This window comes from Phocoena phocoena, chromosome 21, assembly GCF_963924675.1.
Source record: "Phocoena phocoena chromosome 21, mPhoPho1.1, whole genome shotgun sequence".
NCBI lineage: Eukaryota > Metazoa > Chordata > Mammalia > Artiodactyla > Phocoenidae > Phocoena > Phocoena phocoena.
In genome coordinates this window covers 5,754,507-5,781,343 of record NC_089239.1, presented here as the reverse complement: position 1 = coordinate 5,781,343, position 26,837 = coordinate 5,754,507, and the positions used below count along the sequence as shown (strand labels likewise).

The window sequence follows — 26,837 nt, the reverse complement described above, 5'->3', positions numbered from 1 at the left end:
GAAGTTAAAAAAAAAATTCTTGGTAAGTGCTTATGCGTTTTGAGGAAACTGAAACTGACTGAAACTTTCATTATGAAAGCATTTATGTCACAGGAAAACAAATCACACTCCTTTTGGTGTTGTGTACCAGGTGTACAGGACATTTGGCAAGTGAGATCTTTTTCTTTTCTTCATTAAAAAATTTATAGGCTGAATGGAACTTGCAAAAATTTACATTTGCCTTGTCTGCTAACTACACATATAGATGAGCAAAGTCTAGTTTGTATTTGAGCAAGATAGCAAAAATCTTTTTGTTTTATGTGGTTTTATTAAAATTTTCATAGAAATTCAGAAGACTATTTGAAACTCTGTTCTGGAAACCAAATTACCTAAGAGCTGGGGGCAATATTTTGCTGCCACATTCACTTGGTAAAATGTGACAGAATCATTACTTCACTGTGAGGAGTCAACAGATGTTATCAAAATAACTCTTTTTTCTCCTGTTGGGCATTTTAGTTGCAATCTATGAATCTGGAAACACTCAGTTTTGTAGAGCAATCAAGAAACTGAATGAATAGATAAAACATTTTTGTTCTTGTGGTGTACCCAAACTAATTCAGTGGTAGCTATTTTTATTTGAACATTGCTATCTTTTGGGAAGACAATTTGTTTTTTTCATTTAGGAAACAGAAAAATATGATTGACTTAGAAATACTTGCTTGTCTCACTGCAGACATTTGAGATTCCATCTCCTTATGTAGCTTTCACAGCTCCTTCTCCACCATACCCAAATCCAAATATTTTTAATTGAGATATAACTGATGTGTAACATTACATTAGTTTCAGGTGTACAACATAGTGATTTGATATTGTATACCTTGGAAAATAATCACTATAATGAGTCTAGGTAACAGCTGTCACCATGCATAGTTACAAAATTTTTTTTCTTGTGTTGAGAACTTTTAAGTTCTAATCTCTTAGCAACTTTTAAATAAGCAACACTGTATTATTCAATGCTTCTGCATACTAAGCGGAGATGTCGGCACAGCCGTTTCACACTGGGCACTCTGGTTTGAAGTGTTGGGTGCAAAGCCTCTGCACTCGACACCTTATGAGGGAGTGAAACAAGACTGAGCACAAAGGGAAAAAAAAAAGGAGGCAGAGACAAGATGGCTGGGTAGAAAGACGTTAGTTAGCTCACCCTCTCTCACAAAAACACCAAAATCACAACTAACTGCTGAACAACCATCAACAGAAAAATACTGGAACCTACCAAAAAGGATACCCTACATCCAAATATAAAGGAAAAGCCACAACAAGATGGTAGGAGGGGCACAGTAGTGATAAATCAAATCCCATACCCATCGGGTGGGCAACCCACAAACTGGAAAATAATTGTATCGCAGAGGTTCTCCCAAAGGAGTGAAAGTTATGAGCCCCATGTCAGGCTCCCCAGCCTAGGGGTCTGTCATTGGTAGGAGGAGCCCTCTGAGCTTCTGGCTCTGAAGGTCAGCGGGGTTTGATCACAGTAATTCCACAGGACTTGGGGAAACAGAACCTCCACTCTTGGAGGGCATACACAAGGTCTTGTGTGCACCAGGTCCCAGGGAAAAAGCAGTGACCTCATAAGAGCCTGGACCAGACCAACCTGCTGGTATTGGAGGGTCTCCTGCGCAGGTTGGGGGTGGTTGTGGACCACTGCAGGGACAAAGACACTGGTGGCAGTAGTTCTGGGGCGTACTCATTGGCATGAGCCCTGCTGGAGGCTGCCATTTTCTCACCAAGACCTGGCCCCACCTAACTGCCTATAGGCTCCAGTGCTGGGATGCCTCATGCCAAACAACAAGCAGGATGGGAACATAACCCCACCTATCAGTGAACAGGTTGCCTAAAGTCTTCCTGAGCCCACAGCTTCCCACTAAACACACCCCTTGACATGGCCCTGCCCACCATAGGGACAAGACCCAGTTCCACCCACCAGTGGGCAGGAATCAGGCCCTCCCATCGGGAAGCTGGCACAAGTCCCTTAGACCAGCATCATCCACCAGGGGGCAGACAGCAGAAGCAAGAAGAATGACAACCCTGCAGCCTGTGGAACGGAAACCACAATCACAGAAAGTTAGACAAAATGAGATGGCAGAGGAATATATCCCAGAGCAAGGAACAAGATAAAACCCCAGAAGAACAACTAAGTGAAGTGGAGATAGGCAGTCTACCCAAAAAAGAATTCAGAGTAATGACAGTAAATATGATCTAAAATCTTGGAAAAAGAATGGAGGCACAGACTGGGAAGATACAAGAAATGGTTAACAATGAGCTAGAAAATCTAAAGAACAAACTAACAGAGATGAACAGTAAAATAACTGGAATGAGAAATACACTAGAAGGAATCAATAGCAGAATAAATGTGGCAGAAGAATGGATAAGTTACCTGGAAGACAGAATGGTGGAAATCACTGCCAGGGAACAGAATAAAGAAAAAAGAATGAAAAGAAATGAGGAGAGTCTAAGAGACCTCTGGGACAACATTAAATGCATCTCATTATAGCAGTCCCAGAGGAGAAGAGAGAGAGAAAGGACCTGAGAAAATATTTGAAGATACAATAGCTGAAAAATTCCCTAACGTGGGAAAGGAAACAGTCACCCAAGTCAGGAAGCGCAGACTCTCAGGCAGGATGAACCCAACGAGAAACATACTGAGACACATAGTAGTCAAATTGATAAAAATAAAAGACAGAGGAAATATAAAAAGCAACAAGGGAAAAGCAACAAATAAAATGCAAGGGAATTTGCATAAGGTTATCAGCTGATTTTTCAGCAGAAACTCTACAGGCCAGAAAGGAGTGGCATGATATATTTAAAGTGGTGAAAGGGTAGAACCTGCAACCAAGAATACTCCACCCAGCAGGGCTCTCATTCAGATTTGACAGAGAAATCAAAAGCTTTACAGACAAGCCAAAGCTAAGAGAATTCAGCACTACCAGACCAGCTTTGCAATAAATGCTAAAGGAATTTTCTAGGCGGAAAAGAAAAGGCCACAACAAGAAACAAGAAATATATGAATGGAAAAGCTCACCAGTAAAGGCAAATATATCGTAAAGGTAGGAAATAATCTGCACACAAATATATCAAAACCGGCAATTGTGAGAAGATAGTACAAATGCAGGATATTGGGAATGCATTTGAAATTAAAAGACTGGCAACTTAGAACAATCTTGTTTATATATACACTGCTATATCAAAACCTCATGGCAACCCTAAACTGAAGATGATCTACAGTAGATACATGCACAAAAAGAATAAGGAATCCAAACACAACAGTAAAGTTAGTTATCAAATCACAAGAGAAGAGAACAAAAGAGGAAGGGAAGAAAAAGACCAAAAAAAACCCAAAACAATTAAGAAAATGGCAATAAAAACATATATATTGATAATTACCTTAAATGTAAATGGATTAAATTCTCCAACCAAAAGACAGAGACTGGCTGAATGGATAGAAAAACAAGACCTATATATATGCTGTCTACAAGAGACCCACTTCAGATCTAAAGACACATACAGATGGAAGTGAGGAGCTGGAAAAAGTTATTCCATGAAAATGGAAATCAAAAGAAAGCTGGAGTAGCGATACTCATATCAGACAAAATAGACTTTATAATAAAGACTGTTACAAGAGACAAAGAAGGACAGTACACAATGATCAAGGGATAAATCTAAGAAGACATAACAATTGTAAATATATATGCACCCAACACAGGAACATCTCAATATATAAGACAAATGTTAACAGATATAAGAGGAGAAATTGATAGTAACACAATAATAGTGGGGGACATTAACACCCCACTTACACCAATGAACAGATCATCCAGACAGAAAATCAATAAGGAAATACAGGCCTTAAATGACACATTAGATCCTATGGACTTAATTGATATCTATATATCATTCTATCTGAAAACAGCAGAATACACATTGTTTTCATGTGCACATGGAGCATTCCCAGGATAGATCACATCTTGGGCCACAAAGCAAGCCTCAGTAAATATAAGAAAATTTAAATCATATCAAGCATCTTTTTTGACCACAGTGCTATGAGATTAGAAATCAATTATAAGAAACAAACTGTAAAATACTGTATTATTTACTACAGTCACCATGATGTACATTAAATCCTCATGATGTATTTATTTTGTAAGTGGCAGTTTGTACCTTTTGACCCCCTTCAGCCAATTTGCTCATCCCCCACCCCAATGCGTGGCAACCACCAATCTGTTCTCTGTATCTATGAGCTTGTTTTTTGTTTTGTTTTGTTTTTTAGATTCTACATGTAAGTAAGATCATATGGTATTTGTTTTACTCTGTCTGACTCATTTCATTTAGCATAATGAAATATATGAGCCTTGAGGCTCATCCATGTTCTTGCAAATGCCAAGATTTTATTCTTTTTATGGCTGAATAATATTTCATTATATATATACATACGTATATCACATTTTTTGGTCAGGGTGATGGATGATTGTTTCCATGTCTTGGCTGCTGTAAATACTGCTGCAATGACCATGGAGGTATACGTATCTTTTTAAGTTAGTGTTTTCATTTCCTTTGTGTATATACCCAGAAGTCGAATTGCTGGATCATATGGTAGTTATATTCTTAAATTTTTTGAGGAACATGCATGCTGTATTCCATAGTGGCTAACCCAATTTACATTCCAACCAACACTGCATGAGGGTTTCCTTTTCTCTACATCCTTACCAACACTTGTTATGGCTATTTTTGAGAATAGCCATTCTGACAGGTGTGAGGTAATATCTCATTGTGGTTTTGATTTGAATTTTCCCAATGATTTGTGACGTTGAGCATCTTATCATGTACTTGTTGGCTATTTGGATGTCTTCTTTGGAAAAATGTCTATTCAAATCTTCTGCCCATTTTTTTTTGTTTTGCTCTTAAGTTGTATGACATCTTTGTGTATTTTGGATATTAACCCCTTATCAGATGTATGATTTGCAAATATATTTTCCCATTCACTAGGTTGTCTTTTCATTTTGTTGCTAGTTTCCTTTGCTGTGAAATAGCTTTTACATTTGATGTTTTGCTACTTGTTGATTTTTGCTTTAGTTGCCTTTGCTTTTGGTGTCAGATTCAAAAAATCATCACCAAGATTAAAGTCAAGGAGTTTACTGCCTATATTTTCTTCTAGGAGTTTTATGGTTTCAGGTCTTACATTCAACTCTTTAATCCATTTTGAGTTAATTTTTATGTGTTGTGTAAGATAGTGGCCCAGTTTCACTCTTTTACATGTAGCTGTTCAGTTTTCCCAACACAATTTATTGAAGAAACTATCCTTTCTAGATTGTATATTTTTGGCTCCTTTGTTATATGTTAATTGACCATATATGCATGGTTTATTTCTAGGTCCAAATTATTTTTGGCATGTTGTACAATGTGCTATGTTTTGGTTACTTACATATCTAATCTAGTTGTATATGTTCTTCCATCTGTCACTAGGAACAGTCATTTAGCCTTCTTGTTCAGTGATGTCTGGGTCATGCTGGTGTTAGTATTGTCATCATTCTGATTTTTATTATCTGAGCTCTTAGAAAAGATCACAATATTGACAATATGAAAAATTAGTGCTATCTTGACACAAAGCACAACAGTTAATCCGCAGACTAAGTCAAAGATGTACTGTTCACATTAATGATTTCAATACCCTTAGGTTGCACACTTAAGTCACATCACTCAGAGTGAACATCAGTAGTCAGAGTTAAAAACAGCAACAGCAACTGCGGATAATCTATGCCATATTCACTTGACACCAAAACAATGTTGCTTTTAGTTCCTGGGTATTTTTTTTAAGCTTCTGTATGAATTTAGTTTTTTCCTTCTGAACTTCCAAGCCAGTTTCTAAAAATCAGAAAATTTCCCATCCTGTTAATGGATGCCCCGGTATATAAGGCTTTCCTTAACAACACTTGGAACAGTGCCAGGCCAACAATCATAGTTAGTTACCCTAGGCCACTTTAGGTCCAAATGGCAGTACTGTGGTTGCACCTGAGCCTGGGCTCAGAGGAAACCTTCCAATACAACTAGTTTCTTTTAGTCAGCTGCTGTAGGCTGTATTCATCCCCTCTATTCTGGGGCCTGTAGGTCTACCCCAAAAGCCCTGGGCTGGTATGCCAGCTGACTGCCTGTTCTGTGCCCAAATTATCTCCTTGGGGCCCTGTACCCAGTCAAGGAAACCCTGGGCTGCTGATGGGCCTGGACTCCATGTGGGAGACGCCCTTGTGATGCTGAATGCATTTGGGGGCATAAAGAGTTTGAGAGGCAAGGTGATCCCAAGGAATCCAAGTTTGCTTTATATGCTCATTTTATTTATTTTGAATATCACTGACTTATGTTAACAGAATATGGCCTGGAAAAACCTCAAATTATGGAATTTATCATGGCCTTATTTGTAACCAGTATCTTATTGTCTTTTGTTAATATTTCATGGATATTTTCAAAGAATGTATAATCTTTTTACAGCATTACATACAAAGATATAACATGTACATAATTAAATATAATTAAATATGTGTGGTTGTGTGTATGACTTACTTGTTTGCATGTTCTAGAGTCTAAATCCTCATATATTTTTGTTAACTTGTCTACTTGGTATATAAAATTTATACATCAAGTTTATTTAATCTTATATTATAATTTTTCTTATAATAATTTTTAGATAATCTTAACCCCAGAAGTTAACCACTACTAATATTATATATAATTATTGATTTTCAGGTGTTATTATCAACCTTTTAAATATATGACAAGCCAACAGTAAAAAAATTTCCACTCGCATTTCTTTAATTTCATGAGGCTTCCCAATTATCTTATGGTTGTAGGAAATTTATAATTATTCTGCGTATTTTTCTTTCATTACCCTTGACAATCACTTCTAGTGATATTTTTGACCTTTTCTAACACACATACATTTTTATATGTATATGTTTAATTGTTAAACATGCATAACATAAAATTTACCATTTTAACCATTATTAAATGTATGAATCAGTGACATTAAATATATTGGTGTACACTGTTGTAAACCCACCATCCATCTCCAGAACTCTTTCATCTTGCAAAACTGGAACTCTATATTCATTAAACGATAATTCCCCATTCCTCTCTTCCTCAACCCCTGGAGGCCACCATTCTACTTTCTGTTTCTATGAATTTGACCACTTTCACATACCTTATAGAAGTGGAATTATACATTATTTATCCTTTTATTTATGGTTTATTTCATTTAACATAATGTCTTCAAAGTTCACCCATGTTGTAGCATGTCAAAATTTCATTCCATTTTAAGGCCATATAATATTCGGTTGCATGTATATATCACATTTGGTTTATCCATTGATCTGTTGATGGATACCTGGCTTACTTCCACCTTTTGACTATTGTGGATAATGATGCTGTGAACGTGGGTGTACAAATATCTGTTTGAGTCCATGCTTTCAATACTTTGAGTATATACCTAAATGTGGAATTGCTGGATAATATAGTAAGCCTATATTTAACTTTCTGAGGAACCACCAAACTCTTTTTCCTAGAGGCTGAATCATTTTACATTCTCATCAATGAGTTTTCTAATTTCTCCATATCCTCACCAACTTTTCTTTTTATAGTAACCAACCTAACAAGTGTAAAGTGATAACTCATTGTGGTTTTGATCTCTCTATGGGTATATCAGGATCTGTGGATCAAAAATTGCCAGTTGTTTAATTTTTAAGAATATCATCATTTTGTTGAACATTGTTATCAGAAGATCTGTTGTATTTTATTATTATTATTATTTTTTTTTTTTTTTTTTTTTTTTTTTTTTTTTTTGCGGTACACAGGCCTCTCACTGTTGTGGCCTCTCCCGTTGCGGAGCACATGGATCACGGGCCCAGCCACTCCGTGGCATATGGGATCTTCCCAGACCGGGGCACGAATCCGTGGCCCCTGCATCAGCAGGCGGACTCTCAACCACTGCGCCACCAGGGAAGCCCGATCTGTTGTATTTTAAATTGCTACTTTTAATTATAGGAAACCTGATTTTTGTGTGTACATTTTATCAATGGACTATCATCATTTTCAAAAGGCTTTTAGTTGATTTTTTTTAGGGGGTTGATATTTTTTAAATGATATCAACTGAAGTTAATAATTTTGCCACACCTTTTTAATAATAATTTTCCTTTCTTTCCTCTTCTTCAGTTAATTTCACCTTCTCTCTCTCTCATTTCATAATTTTATTGGGTAATCCATTCAGAATAACAGGAAATCATCATGAAAGAGGCTATCATTACTTCTTAGGAACACCTCTAATATTGTCTCATGAAAAGGCTGCTCCTTTTGATTCAATATTTATCTTGTTGAGAAAATATTTATCTCTCCCAATTTTATTTAAAATCAGGAATGTATTTTGGGCTTTATTAGATATGTGTAAGGCATCTATTGAACTGATTATATTGTCTTATATTGCCTTTGAAGATTTTCTAATACTAAACCATCTTGTCCTCTAGCCTGAAGTTCTCTAGACTATTAGGTAATGAATATCGCTAGGAAGGAAAGTGTTTTTTCTGAAGTACAGTCAATTTACAATGTATTGGTTTTACGTTTACAGCATAGTGATTCAAAGTTTTTATAGATTATAGTCCATTTAATGTTATTAGGATATTGGCTCTGTTCCTTGTGCTGCACAAATATAACCTTGTAGCTTATTTTCTACATAGAAGTTTATACCTTTTAATCCCTTCCCCTCCCCCCTTCCCACTCTCCACTGGTAATCACTTGTTTGTTTGGTGTTCCACAGCTAGTTCTCCCTTCAATGGATGGCCTAGGGAATAAATGACCTCATCCATTCTTTCATGAAAATACACTATTAGTCTGCTTGGTTGCCATAACAAAATGCCACAGACTGGGTGTCTTAAACGATAGAAATTTATTCTCTCACAGCTGTGGAGGCTGGGAACCCATGATCGAGGTGCTGGCAAATTCGGTTTCTGGTGAGAGCTCTCTTCCTGGCTTGCATATGGCTGCCTTCTTGCTGAGTCCTCTGTGTGTGTGGAGAGAGAAAGCTCTCTGGTGTCTCCTCCTCCTCTTATAAGAACATGAGTTCCATCAGATTAGGACCCCACCCTTATGATCGCAACCCTAATTACCTCCCAAAGGCCTCATCTCCAAATACCATCACACTGGGGTTTAGGGATTCAAATCAGCATATGAATTTGGGGGAACACTATTCAGTCCATAACATTCCATCGTATGGCTCCCCAAATTCATGTCCTCCTTTTATGCAGAATATGTCCACCCCATCTCAGTAGCTCCAAAATTCTTAACCCGTTTCAGTATAAATTCCAAATACAACGTCTCTTCTAAATATCATCTACATCAGGAATGGGTGAGACTTTAGGTATGATTCATCTTGAGGCAAAATTCTTCGCCATTTTTGAACGTGTGAAAGTTATGTGCTTCCAGAAAACAAAGGTGAGAAAGGCACAGGATAGACATTCTTGTTCCTAAAGGGAGAAATTGGAAAGAAGAAAGGGTGACAGATCCCAGTAAATACAAATAAAACCTAGCAAGGCAAATTCAATTTGATTTTAAGGTTGGAAGATAATCCTCTTAGGTTTGATGTTCTGCCCTCCAGGCCCATTGGGGTAGCAGCCTGCAGTAACCCCAGAGCCTGCAGTAGAGTCTACCCCACTCCTTCAGCTCTAGATGGAGGCCCCATCCATACTGCTCTTTGGAGTGGCCCTGCCCCTCTCAACCACTGGGTGGGGGAGCTTGGCTGGTCAAAACCGAGGAGGAGACAGCTCCTGGACCTGTGATGGGGGGAGGAAGCCTTGATGATCTCTGAATCACCTTCACGTCCTTCTCTTTTCTTGAAGGATAAAGTATATTGGCAGCCACATAGCTCTATTGCCCCGTGCTGTTCCCTTTGGTCCAACCTGGCAGTGTTTCTGCTGGTGTAATCTCATCCTCATTCCTGACTTTTCCTGAGGTGGTTCACATGCACAGTCTCTTTATCAGATGATTTTCCCATCCACACTTTTGGTATGTTCTCTCTAAAACGTGTTTTCCCATTTTTTGCAATATGGATAGACTGAGAATTCTCCAAATCTTTAAGTTCTGGTACCTCCCTGTGTAAGGCTTACTTCTTCAATTTATCTCCTTCTCTCACATATTACTATAAGCAGTCAGGAGTACCCAGACTACATCTTCAACATTTCAGTTAGAAATCTTCTTAGTTAATTATCCAGTTTCATGGCTCACATGTTCTATCTTCCATAAAACACGAGGTTACAATTTAGCCAAGTTTTTTGCCACTTTACAGCAGGAGTTGCCTTTTCTTAATCATTTTCCTTTTCTGTCTAAAATCTCACCAGAAACAACTTTCATGTAAATAGTTCTACCACCATTCTGTTCATGATTATCTTTGTACTCTCTAAGAAGATGTAGGCTTTCTCTTCTGCTCTCCTCTTTTCTCCCTGAGCCCTCACCAGAGTTGCTTTCACCGTCCATGTTTCTACCAACAGTCTCTTCAGATTAATCTAGGAGTTTTCTAAAATGTGCCTCAAAATTCCTCTAGCCACTACCCATTACGAGTCCCAAAGCCATTTCCACATATTTAGGTATTTATTATAACAACACCCTGCTTCTTGGTACCAAAATCAAAATTCTCCAGAGAAACAGGATCAATAGTATGGAGAGAGAGAGAGAGAGAGAGAGAGAGAGAGAGAGAGAGAGAGAGATGTTTTAGAAGGAACTGATTGGCTCATGTGATTACGGAGGCTGACAAATCCCAAGATGTGCAGAGTGAGTCAGTAAACTACAGCCCCAGGAGAGCCAATGGTGCAATTTTTGTGCGAAGGGCAGCAGGCCTGAAGGTCAGGAAAAGCTGATGTCTCAGTTTGGGTACCTCAGGCAGGAAGAATCTTCCCATATCCACTGGAGGGTCAGTGTTTTTGTTTTATTAAGGCCTCCAGGATGAGGCCCACCCACATTAAAGAAAGCTACTGCTTTACTCAGTCTACTGATTTGAATGTTAATCTCATTTGAAAACACCCCATAGAAACACCCAGAATAATATTTGACCAAATATCTGAGGTCATCGTGGCCCAGTCAAACGGATGCATAAAATTAACTGTTACATGTATGAACAGTGTTTGCTAGAGAAAGATAACAGGAGTCCCTCTCTATAAAATGTTTTTGGCAGGATATACTCATCCATATACATAATTATTCTCAGTAAACCTGAAGTTACTGATTTATGGTGGAATAGCTGGCTGGAGAAACTTGGTAATCATGTAAACTGTGTAACTAACAGTGCAAACGTGAAATGACTATTTATGAGCAATCTTGTGTCTACTTTACACAAAGCTCTCCATCTCTGTTTTCTGTAATCAATCTGAATGTGGCACAGGGTGGAGGATAGGGAAGCTTTGGGAGCGGCCCCTGATGCATGCTGGCTCCTCCAGGAAAAAATCTTTTATTTCTATACCTGATATTTACCCATAAAGTTTGGTATGGGTAAGATCTATGTTTTGGGGAGTTTGATATGACAGTTAAATGCTTGAGTCATAAAGGCTAAGACACTTTGGGGTCATAAAAGGAAGGAGGTGAAAAACCATGAACAATAGTTAAATGACTGGCTGATTCCCTGAGGCATCTTTAGAAGGAGGAAGAAGCCTTGAGGCAGATTATTGGGGACTAGTTTAACCAATGGGAAATGGAGATTCCGAGTAGTTAACTTAATGAAGGTCACCAAACTGAGAAGAGAGTTAGTAGAAAATTTTCTTTGTTGGCTGGTATAAATAAGTAGTGCTTGTTAAAACTAGACAGTATAAGTGAAAGAAGTGAGACCAATTTTTCCTGCTTAGACTTCCAAGGCCACCTGGGCATATATTACATTCATTTTCAAATAACCCATGTGGTATCACTGATTACCCGGAAGACTATACACATAGCTGAGAATCAATCTGCAGCCAGAGAGGCTGATCTCTTCATCTGATTCACTTGTTTTCTAATTACAAATTTCATGTAATCTTTGTCTCGAAGATACTGGGAACCCCAAGCGCATGCACAAAGCTGACTGAAAAAGAAAATGTTGCTCCTACCTTGAACTCGCTTAAAACAAAAACATGGGGGAAAAGGGAGAAGTGCTGGGACAGTAGTAAGAGGAGTATTTTGAGCCTCAGCGGTCATCCACACTGTAGCTGGGGAGTTGCTCTTCTGACAGTCAGCTCCTCCAGTGTGGCAAAGAAGTGATAGAGTCACAGTTCATATCAAATAAAAGGAAGCATACCAACAAATTGTGGAGAAAGCAGAACTCGATACAGTATGAATCCGGAAAGGTGAACGCAGATGTCAGCTGAGAATCTACAAGAACAGATGAGGAAAATGTAGATATTAGCACTAGTCGGTCAGAAGTGGGTCAAAGCCAAGCTTAGCCATGCATTCTATGAAATAATCCTAGAGCCATTTTAACAATTTCCTATTGCTGCATATTTGATTAACGAGCTTAAGTTTAGACACTACTGATTTTTAATTTTTAGGAAAAAAATTGTAGTAATGTAAGAGAAATTAAATGCCAGATACCCCACATTTAATTCTCACATACAGGTACAATCCAATACTCTTTGTGATATACATGTTTGAGCCTCAGAAACCCTGTATCAGAACAGAATTGAAGAAATATTTGCAAGTATTAAATATGTGGTCCATGAAAGAACATTACTACCTTCAATCAAGGAAATCACCATTGGGTGGAAGTTTGAAAACTCAAAAACATCAGTAAAGCGCTAGTAACAGCCCATTTTATATATTAGTTTAGGTTTTCAGATTTTATTATATTCACAGTCTATGTGAATGAAATTTTTAGTTTTGGGGAATATTGTTGGTAATGGTACCCCTCCACCTTTTGATTTGGTTAATAAAATCTCTGACATAATTTGAAATGGATGCTTTCCATTCTAGGTAAAAAGTTTTTGCTGGAGAGATCTCTCAGTCATCCAAAACACAGATTTCAACTGATTTTCTACATTTCTCTACCTGTGTTCATCATTATTATTGCTGTTATCATAAGCCAGAGTAAAATAAGGGAGCTATGCTACAGAGGAGAACCTGAAAGTGAGAGGTATATATATTTTAATTCTTATTAAATTAAATAAGTCAAGAAAAAAGTAGTCAAGTTTCATCAGGAATAAGCTGAAACTGTAGGTAAAACATATGAGGATGGCCCAGGGATACATTTCAAAGTAGCTTGGTGTTTTCATGTTTTCTCTGGTTTTACTCATTACTAAAACCATTCATTTTACCACCAGTATCACTTGAGGAGGAGATATGGGTGCCAAGGGTATTGTGGAGGTTTATTCGTCCTCTTAATCCACTGATTCTGTCTAAATAGTCAAAATTGTCCATGAGCTTCATGAGAATAAATAACACTGCATTTAAAAAGTAAATAAATAAATAAAATTTTAAGATATAGAGCCTCAGACCAGTGGTAAATAACTTTATCAGAACACCTCACTCAACTAGATATAATACCTATGAACCTGCCTGCATAATATTTATTTTCCTAATTATTGCTGATTTGTCCAGTCATTTCTCAACTAGAAATTACATGTGTAATTCATACTAATCAGGTTAGGAGACAGGAGGAAGCATCATGGAGTGGGGAGAAAATTATATTTAGCCTCAGAAAACCTGGATTCAACTCCTAAATCTTGCATATCTTGCTAACTATGATATCTTGAGCAAGGGATTTAATCTTTATGTTCTTAAAATTATTCTCTATAACTCTACAAAATGTGAGATAATAGCTTTCCAATGTATCATAAACTTTTGGGTACACCAGATTAATAAATGAAATCGCCATATTATCTGTAATCAGTTACACAACTATTTAAACATCATTATTGATCCCCTTAGTCATAATTTACTGTATTCTTCCAGAGAGGTATTTACCTCTAGTTTTACCTTCCAAGAAGTGATATGAAGAGAAGATCTGAGTATGTTACGAGAGGATGAAAGAAATCTGTAGAAATATATGGAAAAATTAACTGAAATTTTTGACTGCTACTTTATGGTTTTGGTTTAATTTGGCTTGAGGAGTTAGTGATATCATAGAATCAGGGGGCCTATCTGTAAAATTGAGTAAATGTAAAATGAGGATGTGAGGATTTTGTCAACAAAGCAAGGTGCCTGATGGCATTTGTTCTAATATTGAGATGGTACCAGTTTTATTTGTTTTGTTTTATTTTGCTGGAAGGAGACATTATATGTAGTGAATCACTTTGTTTCTTTGAAGAACATTTTTCGTTCAAATAGTCACTTAATTGTTCAACATTTTAAAATTTCCCCACTTATTTAAAATAAACTTTATCAATGTTATAGATCTGTGTCAGAAGAAAGCAGCAGTAACAGCAAGTTGTCACTCAGTGTAAGGTGAGTGTAGAACGAGTGATTGATTAATCATTTGGCATCATACCTTTTGATCATTATTGAAGGAGCACTTAAAAATTGTTAGCTTGAAACCAAAACATTTGTTGATAATATTCTTTGTGGTTCCCATTGTAGGTGATTTTATAATGCTAAACAATAAAACTTGATTTCATTATGTCTCAACCTCTCCTCCCTGACCTACACCAAAGGAGTGGCTTTTGTGCACCCACACTAGCATTTATGACCACATAAGTTTTAGGATTCTTTTTTTTTTTGAGGTTTGGTAAGCAGCACTTATATGTTGATGACATTTTACTGCCACATAATAAGAGGACTGATATTATAAAAATGTCAGATGTGCTTATAGTTATAATATTATCTCAGAAAAAAATTATTGCTAATAAGATAGAGCCTTGGAGTTTTCATTCATTTTACTGTCTTAAGATCCCAAATAACAACCGAACTTTACACATCAGCGAATGAAGAAAAGAACAAACTAAGCCCAAAGTAAGTGAAAGGAAGGAAATAGTAAAGGTCAGAGGAGATATGAACAAAATGAAGAAGAAAAAAGCAATTTTAAACCTCAACAAAAGTAAGCATGTTTTTTGAAAAAAGAAAGAAACCTTTAGCTGGACTATCTAACACAAAAAGAGAGAAGACTAATATAAATAAAACCAGAAATAAGAGGGGAGACATTACAAATGATACTATACAAATAATCTTTTTATAGTTTATAGTTCATGAAAGATTACTGTGAATATTTGTATGCTAAGAAACTGAAGAACCAAAAAGAAATGAATACATTCCTGGAAACATACAACCTTCCAAGATTAAATCATGAAAAAATAGAAAGTGAGCAGATTAAAAACTAGTTAAGGAGAATTGAACCAGTAACTAAAACCCTCCCAACAAAGAAAAGCCCAGGACAGATTGGCTTTACTGGTGAATTCTGCCAAACATTTAAAGATGGATTAAAGTCAATATTTCTAAAATTCTTCCAAAAAGTAGAAAAGGAGGTAACACTTACAAACTCATTTTATGAGGCCAGCATTACTCTGATACCAAAATTGATAAGGACACTACAGAAAAAGGAAACTACAAGCTAATATCTGTGATGAATATAGATGCAAAAATTCTCAACAAACTACTAGCAAAGCAAATTCAACAGCACATGAAAAGGATCATGCACCATGAGAAAGTGATATCATGGGAGTGCAAGGATGGTTCAACATATGAAAATCAATGTGATACACTCACCACATTAACAAAATGAAGAATGAAAATGACAAGATCGTCTCAATAGATACAGAAAAAACGTTTGACAAAATTCAAAATGTTTTTATGATATATTCTTTCCACAAATTAAAAATAGAAGGAATTTACAGCATGATAAAGGCCATATATGAGAAGCTAACAGCTAATATCATAGTCAAACTGAAAACGTTGAAGCATTTCCTCTAACATCAGGGACAAGGTAAGAATGCCCACTGGCACCATATGTATTCAACCTAGTACTGGAAGTATTAGCCAGAGCAATTAGGTGACAAAAGACATCTACATCAGAAAGGAAGAAGTGAAGTTGTTTTTGTTTTCAGATGTCATGTTCTTACACATAAAAAACCCTAAAGATTCCACAAAAAAATTATTAGAACTAATAAACAAGATTAGTAAAGGGGCTGGCTCCAAGATCAATGTACAATAATCAATTACATTTCTATATACTAAAAATAAGCTATCTTAAAATGAAGTTCAGAAAACAATCCCGTAGATAATTGGATCAAAAAATAAAATACTTACAAATAAACTTAACTAAGAATGTGAAAGACTTGTGTACTGATAACTACAAGAAAGCAGTGAAAGAAATGGAAAGACATCCTGTGTTCATGGGCTGAAACAATTAATATTGTTAAAATATCCATACCACTCAAAGGTATCTACAAATTCAATGAAACCCCTGTCAAAATTCCAATGGCATTTTTCACAGAGATATTAACAAAAATTCTAAAATTTATGTGGAACCACAAAGGACCCTCAATAGCCAAAACATTTTGAGAAAGAACAAAGCTGGATGCATCATACATCCTGATTTTAAAATACATTGCGAATCGACTGTAATCAAAACAGTATGGTACTGTTATAAAGACCAATGGAACAGAATAGAGAGCCCAGGATTCAATCCCTGCATAGATGGTCAAATGACCTTTGAAAGGGTACCAAGAATATGCAGTGGGACATTGTGGTGGGAAAACTGGATAGCCACATGCAAAAGAATGAAATTGAACCCTTACATCATACACAAAAATCAACTCAAAGTGGATTAAAAGTGACCCCAAAGTGTAAAACTCCTAGAAGAAAACAGGGGGGAAACTTCGTATCATTGGTCTTCACAATCAATTTTTGGGTTGATATCAAAAGTACAGGCAACAAAAGCAAAAAATAGACAAGTGGGGCTCCATCACACTAAAAAGGCTTCCGCACAGCAAGGGAAACATTTAATAGAGTGAAAGAGCAACCTATGGAATGGGATAAAATATTTTTAAACCATGTATCAGAAAAAGGGTTAATAACCAAAACACATAAGGTACTCCTACCATTGATGCAAAAAAGAAAATAAAACCTGATTTTAAAATGGGCTAAAGACTTGAATAGATGCTTCTCCCCAAATACCATACTTAGGGCCAACAGATATAGGAAAAGATAGCTTAGATCACTAATCATCAGGGAAATTCAAATCAAAACCATATGAGGTATCACCTGTTAGAATGGCTATTATAAAAAAAAAAAAAAAAACAAATCCACAAAAGTCAACAAGTGTTGGCAAGGATGTGGAGAAATTGGAATCATTGTACAATGTTGGTGGGAATGCAAGATATTGTGGCCACTGTGCAAAACTGTTGGAGATTCCTCAAAAAATTAAAAATAGAACTACTGTATGACCAGCAGTCCTACTTCTGGATATTTTTCCGGAAGAATTGAAATCAGGATCTCAAAGCAGTATTAGCATTTTCGTGTTCATTGCAGCACCACTTACAATAGCCAAGATGTGAATACAAGCTAAATGTTCATCATTGGATGAATGGATAAAGAAAATGTGGTATATACATGTAATGGAATGTTGTTCAGCCATTAAAAAGAAGGAAATCCTGCATCTATGACAACATAGATGAACCTTGAGGACATTATGCTGAGTGAAATAAGCCAGTCACAGAAGGACAAATAACTGCATGATTCCACTTAAGATATCTCAAATAGTGAAGCTCGTAGAACTGAGAGTAGAATGGTTGTTGCTTCAGGCTGGGATGACAGGAAAGTGGGATGTTGCTAATCAGTGAGAATGAAGTCTCAATTGTGCAAAATCTAGAGATCTGCTGTACAACGTTGTTCCTATTGTTTAAAATGTATGCTTAAATTTTTGTTAAGAGAGTAGATCTCATTTAAGTATTCTTAAGCACAGTAGAATAAAAATTTTAAACCTTGAGGAAGTTTTGCTTCACAAAAGACACCCTTATGAAAGGGAAAAGGGAAGCCACAATGTGAGAGAAGATGTCTGTAATACATATTTCCAATAAAGAACTCATACTCAGAATATATACAGAATCCCTGTAAACCAGTAACAAAATGCGGGAAAGCCTAATAGGCAAAATATTTGAAAAGACGCTTCACAAAAGGTGATATCAAAGGAGCTCAAAACATGAAAAATTGCTCAACATCATTAATCATCAGAAATAGACAAATTAAAATAAAAACGAGTGTCCCCTACACACCTATAAGAGTGGCTAAAATTAAAAGAACAGGCAACCTCAAGTGTTGGTTAGAATATCAAGCAACAAGGACTCTCACACACTGCAGGCAGGAGCATATATTTTATCACTTTAATACTTTTATTACAGTCCAGCAGTGTAGCATCTTCTAAAGTTATCAGGTTTCAGTTGTTTACAATTTTCATTTTTAAAACTATCATGCTTACATTTTATATTTACTTTATATTATAACTAAACTTTTATTTCCTAGAATTTTGCAAAGGAGATTTTCCATAAATTTTGAGTCTAATTACCTAAAATATTTTTTTCCTTTTCCATTTAATTTGAATCTGCTTGTCTTTACTTCTTTTTTTTATACTTTTAACTTTAAATCTTATTCTTTTCTTTTCAAATATCAATAATCTGTATATAGGTAAGCTTCTGTATATTTAACATAAATTCACTAAATATTTTTTATATAAAAGGGTAGGAAAAATTGAGAAAAAGATTTTGAAATTCATATGAAAGGAAAGCAGGGATAACCAGGTAAACTTTAGAACTAACAATTAGTTAAAATATAGATCTTTTTATTTTCAAAAAGCATCTTTCTGATTTTTAATGATTATCAAGTATTTATTAAAATATCTAAAATACCTTGGTAGGCATATGAATTAAAGATAAATTTCTCATAATCACAATACCCAAAGAAAAGGTCCATTAACAATATAGATGTATATATTCTTAAAATTTTTTTCTAAAGAATAAACATAGGGCTTCCCTGGTGGCGCAGTGGTTGAGAGTCCGCCTGCCGATGCAGGGGACACAGGTTTGTGCCCCGGTCTGGGAAGATCCCACCTGCCACGGAGCGGCTGGGCGAGCCATGGCCACTGAGCCTGCGCGTCCAGAGCCTGTGCTCCGCAATGGGAGAGGCCACAACAGTGAGAGGCCCGCGTATCGCAAAAAAAAAAAAAAGAAAAAGAAAAATAACATTAAAAAAATCCATTATTATGAATATGTAAACTACTTCCAGTTTTTCTGTATTATGAACACCCTGTAATAAACATCCTTATATTATTATATAAATTATAATAGTCTAAATAATAAACTATAAAGACTATATAAATTATAGCCTCAGGATAAATCCCTAGAAGAGAGATTGATCAAAGCATAAATATAATATTTACACTCTTGCTTTTTGATTTCTACTGCCAAATTACCTGATTGTAATGATGACCACCAATCCATTTGTGTCAGGTTGTAACCTTCATAAGTTATTTTTAGTCATTTGTACATTTGAGTGATGTGCTTTCTAGTTATATCTTAAATTTTACTTTTTCACTATTGTATTGAATTTCCTTTATTTTCCACTGTGTCACTTAGTAATGAGCTGTTTCGTAAATGAGTATAGAAAAATATGTAACATAAAAGTAAGGGATTAGAGGCATTTTCGAGACTTCCTTTAGTATGAGGGATGCTTAGTGTACGTTTACCTTTTCCCATCTCTCTCTCTCCACTGATTTTTTTTGTTATGTAAGTTGGGAGTTTAGACCTAGCCTAATGTTAATAAATTCCTGTTTTTTAAACATTATTTTCTTAGTTCCAAAAACATTTTATCATTTTCAGTTTTGTGCTGAGGTTTACAACAAACATTTGACTCTATTTTATGCTTCACTGTTTTCATCACTCATAATGCTGACGGATTATTTTAGATTTTAATGACAATAAGATTCTTTTTAGTCCGGAGAGCTTGGGATACCCAAATCTTGCCTTGACTCTCCTCTCTTGATTTATTCAATAAATTGCACGTGCTTGTGAGTAGGTGAATCATTCTGTTTCTTATTCTAGCAGTACAAGTAATAAACATTCATTTAAAAATATTCAAAAGAATAAAAAAATTATCATCATTAATCTTAGCACCTAGGATGATCATTTTAAAATATTTCAATATATATAGATGTACAGACGCGTGTGTGCGTATATGTTGGTGTTTTATCTTTTATAAAATGTGATTGTACTCAGAAACATCACAATTTTTCTTTTTTATTCTAAACTAAAATCAGTTTATATACTTAGAATGGAAATTTAAAGGCACTTTGCTTTGTTGACCTAGTTACCAAAAATAGATAAACACTTAGGATATTTTAGGAAGCCACTCTAGTAGAAGACTAAGAATATTTGCAGTTGAAGGTAACAGATGATGGTTTTTTTCTGGAATCAATTTTTATTTTCTTCATCCTTTCTCTTCAGTTTTCCATGCCTTTTAAATAAATTCTTGTGTTAGAAATATGTGGGCTCCAAAAAACATAATAACTGGTATTTTGTGGTGTGCTTTGTCTTGTTTTCCCTCACAGTAACAGTCTCTAACAATCTTGGCCTGAAGAGAGGATGGTACCAAATAAATCACCAGAAACTGGCCTAAACCAAGAAGGAAAAAACAAATTTCTCCCTCGCCTCTGTTGTCACTGCTGAGGGTTTAAATTATGAAATAATAAATCATCTGCCCTGAATCACCTGAATTATGTCTGGTGTTTTCTCTGTATTTTCAGTTCCAACTTCCAACCTATCTACTCTAACTTGAATCCAGAGAAGGCTCTGAATCAGGTAAAAGCAGGCAAAGACCCTCACCCCATAAAGCTCTGAGGGCCTGCCAGTTGTGCCTCATGACCCCAGGACAGAGAGCATCCCTTTTCCTTTCTGCTCTTTAGGTTGACCTGAATCTCCTCCCCACCCCCGGAAGTCCTTGCAGAGCTTCTAAACTTCAGCTAGCCTGTGACTTGTCCCAGTGGCATTTACTCAGCTAGGAGTTGAATCCAGTGTTTCTCTTGTTACTGCTTCTCCTCTTTGAAAGCTGTATACCCGCTTTAGTGTATTCAGATTCCTTTTTTTAAAATTTATTAATTTTTAGTGGAGTACGGTTGCTTTACAATGTTGTGTTAGCCTCCACCGCACAACAAAATGAATCAGCCATACACATACAGATATCCCCTCCCTTTTGGACTTCCCTCCCGTTTAGATTACCACAGTGCATTAGGTAGAATTCCCTGTGCTATACAGTATGTTCCCATCAGTTGTCTATTTTATACATAGTATCAATGTATGTGTGTCAGTCCCAGTCTCCCAATTCCTCCCACCCCACCCCTTTCCCCCTCTATTCCTTATTATAGATTCATTATTGATTATTTGTGTCAACAGTTTTCAGATGGCTTAGATTCCCACTAAGCAAGACCTACCTATGTCATGGATTTTTCTTTAGTATTTTTATAGTATGTACCAAAGAATATTTGAACTTTCATTGAATTTTCCTCTTTGATCCATGGATTAATTAGAAAAGTATTATATCAAATATTTGGGGATTTTTATATATTTATAATATATTTGTCTTAAATTAACTTTCGTTAGAGAACATAATCTGAAATATTTCAGTCATGAGAAATTGGTTAAGAGTTATTTTATACCTAAGCATGTGGTATATATCATTAAATCTTTTATACATATTTAAAATGTGTATTTTGCAGAGGTTGGGTATACTGTTCTCTATATGAGGTAGGTCATGTGTTTTCATCATATTTTTCAAATCCCTCACTATATTTGTTGATTTTTCTAATTTTTTTCTGATAATAATTTGCTTTATGTGTACTGAAGTTATACTAACATTTATAAAATATTATAATTTTTGTGACTTTTAATTTTATGTGTCACCTTAACTGGGCTAAGGGATGCCCAGATAGCTGATTAAAACATTATTTCTGAACGTTTCTGTGAGGGAGTCTCTGGAAGAGGTTAGCATCTGAGTCAGAAGACTGAGTAAAGACCACTCTCAAAGATGCTGGTGGGCAGCATCTAATCCATTGAGCTCCTGAATAGAATAAAAGGACAGAGGAAGAGTGAATTTGCTCTGTGCTTGATTTGAGACTTCTATTTTTCTCCTGCTTTCAGACATTGGCACTCCTGCTTTTCAGACTGGGACTTATACTGTCACTACCCCCATTCTCATTCTAGACTTTCAGACTTGGGCGGAATTCATCATCAGCTTTCCTGGTTCTCCAGTTTGTAGATGGCAGATCATGGGATTTCTTGGCCTCCATAACCACATGAGCCAATTCCTATAATCTCATGTCTCTCTCTCTCTCTCTCTCTCTCTCTCTCTCTCTCTCTATATATATATATATATATATATATATATATAAAATCTCCTGTTCTGTTTCTCTGGAGAACCCTGACTGATACAGATTTGGGGACTTAAAGGATGAGTTTTCTGAATTCGTTTTGGGATTCCTGGAACTGGCTTTGTAATCTGATTAAGTTTAAAGATGCTGTTGACTCAGGAACTTCCCTGGTGGTCCAGTGGTTAAGACTTTGCCTTCCAATGAAGGGGTGTGCATTCGATCCCTGGTCAGGGAGCTAAGATCCCACATGCCTCGTGGCCAAAAATCCAAAACAGAAGCAATATTGTAAGAAATTCAATAAAGACTGAAAAGACAAAGTTGCTGTTTACAGAGATATGCAAAATATCTGCTTTGGATACTTCTAATCAACCACTTATAGGAAGAAAGGAACCACGTGACTCTATATGATATTTTTGAAGATTTTTGGAAAACTAAGGAATATAATAACATTGGTTGATTTCTCCTAATGTTGCTGGACAACATAGGGAAAGAAAAAGATAAGTTCAGAGACCTGAATTCCCAGGTCAAGTGTTGTGTAAATGACCTAAAGGCTTCCAGGTGTGCCCTGAAGAAAGGACTTATCTCCTATAGCCCCAGGGCTGAAATTGCTGAAAATTAAATGGAGAACCTCATCCTGGCTGATTTATAATGCAAGTTGACCTCCTGGCCTCACAGGGTGTCTGTTGTCAAAGTGAGGGCATTCATTGGGAAAGAATGAGACCCTATAAGGTGGGATGGAGATGTGTTGGAATATGCTGTTGAAGCCAGGGACATTGAGCCCCTAAATCCTGATGAGTCCTCATTGTGGAAGAGGCCTCCCAGCCTCAGCAAAAGTATTCTCCCCAACCCCAGTGGAACTGACCTTCTCACCCACAGTGCTGTCTCCACCCCCAGTGGTTTCAGCCTTTCCACCTCAATTTGAGGGAATTAACCCTGAGGAAATGGTCTTGGACTCAAGACACTGCTGATTCTCCTCAGGACTGACCCCCACCATCCATCTTTGCTTCTAGACCTATAACTAGACTCAGTCTAAGCAGATTCCTGACGGTGAGGTGAACTACACTCCAAAAGAACTAATTGAGTTCTCTGATTTATATAAGCAGACATCGAGAGAAGCTCTGTGGGAAGGGATATTAAGGGTGTGGGATAACAGTGGAAGGAACATAAACTTGCATCAAGCCAAATGTATTGACATGGGCTCACTAAGAAGAGATTCTACATTTAATGCTGCAGCTTAGGAGTTAAAAGTGCTCTAACAGTTCGGTTGGTTGGCCAAAACATAGACCAAAAATAGCCATGATGAGCAAATTGTAAATGTCCAACCTCCTCTGATTTAATTTAGAGAAAGAGGTTCAGAGGTTACTGTCACCATCAAGGACTTGAAAGATGTACAGGTGGTGGTTCTCATCACATACTCATTCGACTCTCCTACTTAGCCTGCAGAGAAGACAGATGGATTTTGCAGAATAAGCATGGGTTACATTAAGCTTAACCAGGGGCTGACTCAAATTGCATCTGCCATACCAGTTGTGGTTTCATTGCTTGAGCAAATTAACACGTCCTCTGGTCCCTGGTATGCAGCAATTTTTGTCAGCAGGCAAAGTCAGCAATACACCTTCACTGTCCTACCTACCGGGGTCTGTCAACTCTCTAGCCATATGTCATAATATAGATCTTGATCACCTTTCCCTTTCACAAGATATCATACTGGTCCATTACATTGATAACACGATGCTGATTGGACCTAGTGAGTGAGAAGTAGCAACTACTCTAGACTTATCATTAAGACATTTGCTGTCAGAAGGTGGGAAGTAAATCTGACTAAAATTTTGGGGCCATCTATCTCGATTTCTAGTGAAATTTCTAGGAGATCAGTGGTGTGGGGCTTGTTGAGATACTCTTTTCTAAGGTGAAAGGTAAATTTTTGATTCTGGACAGTCCTATAGCCAAGAAAGAGGTACAATGCCTAATGGGCTTCTTTGAATGTTGGAGACAGCATATTCTGCATTTGAGTGTGTTTCTTCAACCCATTGGCCAAGTGACCCATAAAGCTGCTAGTTTTGTATGGGGCCTAGAGCAGGAGAAGGCTCTGCAACAGGTCCAGGCTGCAGTGCAAGCTGCTCTTCCACTTGGGTCACATAAGCCAGCAGATCCAATGGTACTTGAAGTGGGAAGTGGCAGATAGGGGTGCTGTTTGGAGCCTTTGGCAGGCCCCAGATGTGTATCATGGTGCAGGCCATTAGGATTATAGAGAAAGGCCCTGACATAATCTAAAGAGAACTATTTTCCTTTTCAAAAACAACTTTCGGTCAGCTCCTGGTAGAGCCTTAGTAGAGACTGAACACTTGACCATAAGCCACCAAATTATACTGCAGCCTCAGCTGTTGATCATAAACTGTTTTCTGACCACCAGGCCATAAAATTGGGTTGCACAGAAACATCCCATCATCAAATGGAAATGGTAACCGTGATCAGGCCCAAGCAGGCCCTGAGGCACGGGTAAGTTACAAGAAGAAGTGGAATAAATGCCTATAGTCCCAGCTACCACTACAGTGCCTTCTCTCAGCTTGCATTTATGGACTCGTAAGGAGTTCCCCTATAATCAGTTGACAGAGGAAGACAAGTCTTGGGCCTAGTTTACAGATGATTCTGCCTGGTGTGCAGGCACCACTTGGAAGTGGAGAGCAGCAGCACTACAGCCCCTCTCTTGGACATCCTTGAAGGATAGTGGTGAAAGGAAATCCTGTTAAAAGGGCAGAACTTCAGGCAGTGTACCTGGTTGTGCAATTTGCTTGGGAGGAGAAATAGCCAGACGTGTGATTATATACCAGTTCTGGGCTGTAGCCAGTGGTTTGGCTGGATGATCAGGGACTTGGAAGGAACATAAATGGAAAACTGAGGACAAAATTATTTGGGGAGGAAGTATGTGGCTAGAGCTCTCTGAATGGGCAAGAAACATGGAGACGTTTGTGTCCCGTGAATGTTCACTAAGGGTGATCTCAACAGAGGACAATTTTAATAACCAGGTGGAAACGATGACCCATTTTGTGGCTACTAGTCAGCCTACTTCCTAGCCATGCCTGTTCTCACCAAATGGGCTAATGAATAAAGTGATCGTGGTGGCGGGAAGGGCTCAGCAACCTGGCAGCACCACTGCCGCGTGCCTGACCTTCCAGCAGCAGAGGCCAACACCGAGCCCAGGATACAGCACCATGCTCAGGATGACCAGCCGCCTACCTGGTGGTGGGTTGATTACCTTGGACCACTTCCATCAAGGAAGGGACAGTGTTTTTTCCTTATTGGAATAGACACTCTGGGTTCAGGTTTACCTTCCCTATGTGTAATGCTTCTGCCAAGACTGCCATCCATTGATCGACAGAATGACTTACCCACCGTCACGGTATTCTATGCAGCATTGCTTCTGATCAAGGAACTAACTTCACAGCAAAAGAATTGCAGCAGTGGCCCTGGGCTCATGGAATTCACTCGTTCCCCACCATCCTGAAGCTGCTGGCTTGATAGAATGGTGGCATGGCCTTTTGAGCACTCTATTACAGTGCTGGCTAGGTGGCAGTGTTTTTCAGGGCTGGGGCAAGGTTCTCCAGAAGACTGTCCAATATATGATGCTGTTTCTCCAGTAACCAGGATTCATGGGTCCAGGAATTGAAGGGTGGAAAGAGGAGTGGCACCACTCACTATTACCCCTACCCCTTTGATCCACTAGCAAAGTTTTTGCTTCCTGTTTCCCAACTTTAAGTTCTGTTGGCCTAGAGGTCTTAGTCCCAGAGGGAAGAATGCTTTCGCCAGGAAACACAACAGTGATATCTTAAACTGGAATTAAGATTGCTGCATGGCTACTTCGGTTCCTCATACCTCTGAATCAATAGGAAAACAAGGGAGGTAAGGTATTGGCTGTGGTTAATGATCTTGACTACCAAAGGGAACTGGACTACTCAACAATGGAGGTAAGGAAGAGTATGTATGAAATACAGGCAATCCCGTGGAATGTCTCCTCGTATTACCATGCTCTGTAATTAAGGTCAATGAAGAACTACAACTCCATCCAGAAAGGATTACTAATGGTGCAGGCCTTTCAGAAATGAAGGTTTGGGTCAGCCAAGCAGCTCAGGTGCTTGATGAAGTCAAAGGGAATGCAGAGTGGAGAATAGAAGAAGGTAGTTATAAATACCAGCTACAACCATGTGACTAGTTACAGAAATGCAGACTGTATTTTCACAATTATATTCTCCTTATTTTGTTATGAATACATTTGTCTGTATATAAACATATATTAAGCAAATATCTTTGCTTTCTTTCCTCTCATTCCTTTATCATGCATCGACTTTGTATAAGTATTTAAATATTTTAAATTTTACATCGTAGTATTTAAGTTATAAAATATCAGGAGGAGAGTAAACATCACTCAGGGGCTTTATCTCCTCTTCTGGAAAGGAATTAGGGCAGCTTTGGT

At 37.4% G+C, this 26,837-nt stretch overlaps 1 protein-coding gene across 1 annotated transcript in view; it reads left to right on the top strand.

The window, feature by feature from the left end:
• The window catches only part of LOC136141917 (disintegrin and metalloproteinase domain-containing protein 5-like), a 144,748-nt gene extending 118,172 nt beyond the window's left edge, over nt 1-26,576 (top strand). The window contains exons 19-22 of the mRNA XM_065900073.1: nt 12,994-13,153; nt 14,413-14,463; nt 20,747-20,801; nt 26,406-26,576. Coding sequence (XP_065756145.1) covers nt 12,994-13,153; nt 14,413-14,463; nt 20,747-20,801; nt 26,406-26,576 — 437 coding nt within the window. The remainder of the gene's footprint in view (nt 1-12,993; nt 13,154-14,412; nt 14,464-20,746; nt 20,802-26,405) is intronic.
• The last annotated feature ends 261 nt before the right edge of the window (nt 26,577-26,837 follow it).